This window comes from Manis javanica, chromosome 8, assembly GCF_040802235.1.
Source record: "Manis javanica isolate MJ-LG chromosome 8, MJ_LKY, whole genome shotgun sequence".
Lineage (NCBI taxonomy): Eukaryota > Metazoa > Chordata > Mammalia > Pholidota > Manidae > Manis > Manis javanica.
In genome coordinates, this window is record NC_133163.1 from 82,161,885 (window position 1) to 82,164,278 (window position 2,394).

Here is a 2,394-nt window from a genome sequence, read left to right on the forward strand (position 1 = left end):
AGCTTCATATCTGAAGTGGGAGAAAACAAATAGTGAGAGAGGATGTGTGAATAAGTCCTGAAGATTCAACAGCAAGTGTGTTCTTAGGCACAGCAGCTTTAGTAGAGTGTACATAAAGGAAGTGGAGGATCTGGAACTATCCATGCTGTCTTGGAAAGTCTTCATGTATCCCAGGGGTATACAAAACCCAGTTAGAGAACTAATTTTTTTAGAATATTGTTCACACACAATACCACTCAAACCAAACCAAACAAAAATAACCACAGGGTATTTGGGGTATAAATGGAGGAAACATATCCTACTATCTCTCTCAAAACTGAGAAGATCTGTTGTAGAGGGGCTTTGCCAAATGTAATAGATGGTGACTTTCATGGGGGTCTGAGATTTCTTTTAAATCTGATATAAAACATGAAAACATAATTCATCAGCATTCACATTCAATTAAAATTTATTGCATGTTTTCTGTGTGCTAGGGCACAGCATTTATACTCACGATCTCATAGAAACCTCATGCTAGTTGTTCTCTGGAGTAAGAAATACCATTCAAATTATAGTTGAAATTAAATAACATACCAAATTTGTATAATTGATTAATGGAAGAATTGAGTTCCTATCCAGATCTTCTGATTTAAAGTCCCATATGCTTTCAAAGATAACACAATAAGATTGAAAAAGAGATCTTGGTAGAAGTTGAACAGAAATACAAGGTTTTCTCCCTCCTCACCACAAAATACACATGTCCAGTATTGTGTTGATTGAAGTTTCCTTAACAGTAGTCCCTACCCCACACAATCCCAGGCAAAATTAAGTGTTTCTTTCTGTGTTTCTGTGACAACTAGTACATACATTGATTCAATCATTTATTGTATTTTATGGTAATTATTTTCTTACTTGCTATCTCCCTTGATTGTTGTTTGAGGGAAGAGATTGTGTCTGACTTATCTGCATATTTATCTTCATAATCCAGGGCCAAGCACAGTGTCTAACATGGATGAGGCACCCAGTGATTAATTTATTGAGTGAATGACTATACAAATCAGTGAAAATAAAAGGTGGTTATTTTGCCCATTAAACTAGATTATTCCACATTCCTCAAGGATATACTGCCAAAGACTTTTTAAAGACATTTTAAACTTTTCCAGAACTTTCCAGAGAGCATTTTTCATTTCCTTATTCCTGAGACTGTAAATCAAAGTGTTGAAGAGTGGAGTCACCATTGCACAGAACAGAGTCATGATCTTTGGCATCAAGGTAGAATGGCTGGATCCAGGGCTCACATGCATCACCATAATGGTCCTGTAGAACAGCAGCAACACAGACAGATGAGACCCGCAGGTTGAAAAGGCCTTGTGCTGACTGCACGCTGAGGGCAACTGAATCACAGCAAGTAGAACCAAGACATAGGAGATGAGGATGAAAAGAAAGCTAAGGAGGATGACAAAGGAGCTTAAGGTGTAGCTGGCAAGCTTAGTCATAGGGGCAGGAACACACGAAAGGGTCAGCAGTGGGCCTGAGTCACATACAAAGTGGTCAATTTCATTAGAGCCACAGAAAGGCAGTTGGGAGATGAGAATAAGAGGCACCAGATACCACAGGAAACCACACACCCAACAGGAAATCACTAGGTTGAAGCAACATTGTCCCTTCATAATTGTGGCATAATGCAGAGGATGACAGATGGCAAAGTAGCGATCAAAGGCCATTGCTGAGAGAAAGAAGCACTCAGTGGAGCCCATGGAAAAGAAAAAATATAATTGGAGGAAGCAGCCTGTGAAAGAGATGGACTTAGTCTCTGAGAGGAAGTTGACCAGTGTGTTTGGAACAGTGGAGTTGACATACCAGATCTCCAGGAATGTAAAATTCCCCAGCAAAATGTACATGGGGGTGCAGAGATGCTGGTTCCAACACACAGCACAGATGATGGCTCCATTTCCCAAGAGAGTCAGGAGGTAGATGATGGAGAACAACATAAACAGGAGGACCTGAATCTCCCTGCTGCAGGAGAGACCCAGAAGGATGAATTCACTCACAGACTCAGAATGGGGTTCTGATCCAGAGACGTTCATTTAGTCTGTAAGCTGTGCTGCAATGAAGCATTATTACCATGAGACTAAATCCTAACAATTGAGCATAGCACTCAAGGTCCTGCTTGATCTGATATTTATTTACTCATATAACTTAATCTCTTTCCTTGCGCCCCTGTGCTCCAGTAAGGAAGGATAGTTGTACTTCCACTAAATGATATGCTGCTCTTCCTACCTATGATGTCTGTTGCTTCTTTTTTCTTTCCTTTTCTCTTTATCCATTTGCCCATCCTTCTGTGCCTCTTCCTTTCTCTTTCTCCTTTTTACTTACATATTTACTTTTTTTGGCCTGGGTAACCTGTACTTGTAG

The 2,394-nt window shown here is 39.9% G+C and overlaps 1 protein-coding gene across 1 annotated transcript; it reads right to left on the minus strand.

Moving 5' to 3' along the window:
- Positions 1-1,073: 1,073 nt before the first annotated feature.
- Positions 1,074-2,075, minus strand: LOC108402239 (olfactory receptor 11H2-like). Its single transcript, XM_017668622.3, has one exon. The coding sequence runs from the start codon at positions 2,064-2,066 to the stop codon at positions 1,074-1,076; it is 993 nt and encodes a 330-aa protein (XP_017524111.3). The 5' UTR covers positions 2,067-2,075.
- Positions 2,076-2,394: the final 319 nt, after the last annotated feature.

Excerpts from the sequence above, each read along its gene's own strand:
- LOC108402239 (XM_017668622.3), bottom strand. The coding sequence starts at position 2,066 with ATGAACGTCTCTGGATCAGAACCCCATTCTGAGTCTGTGAGTGAATTC.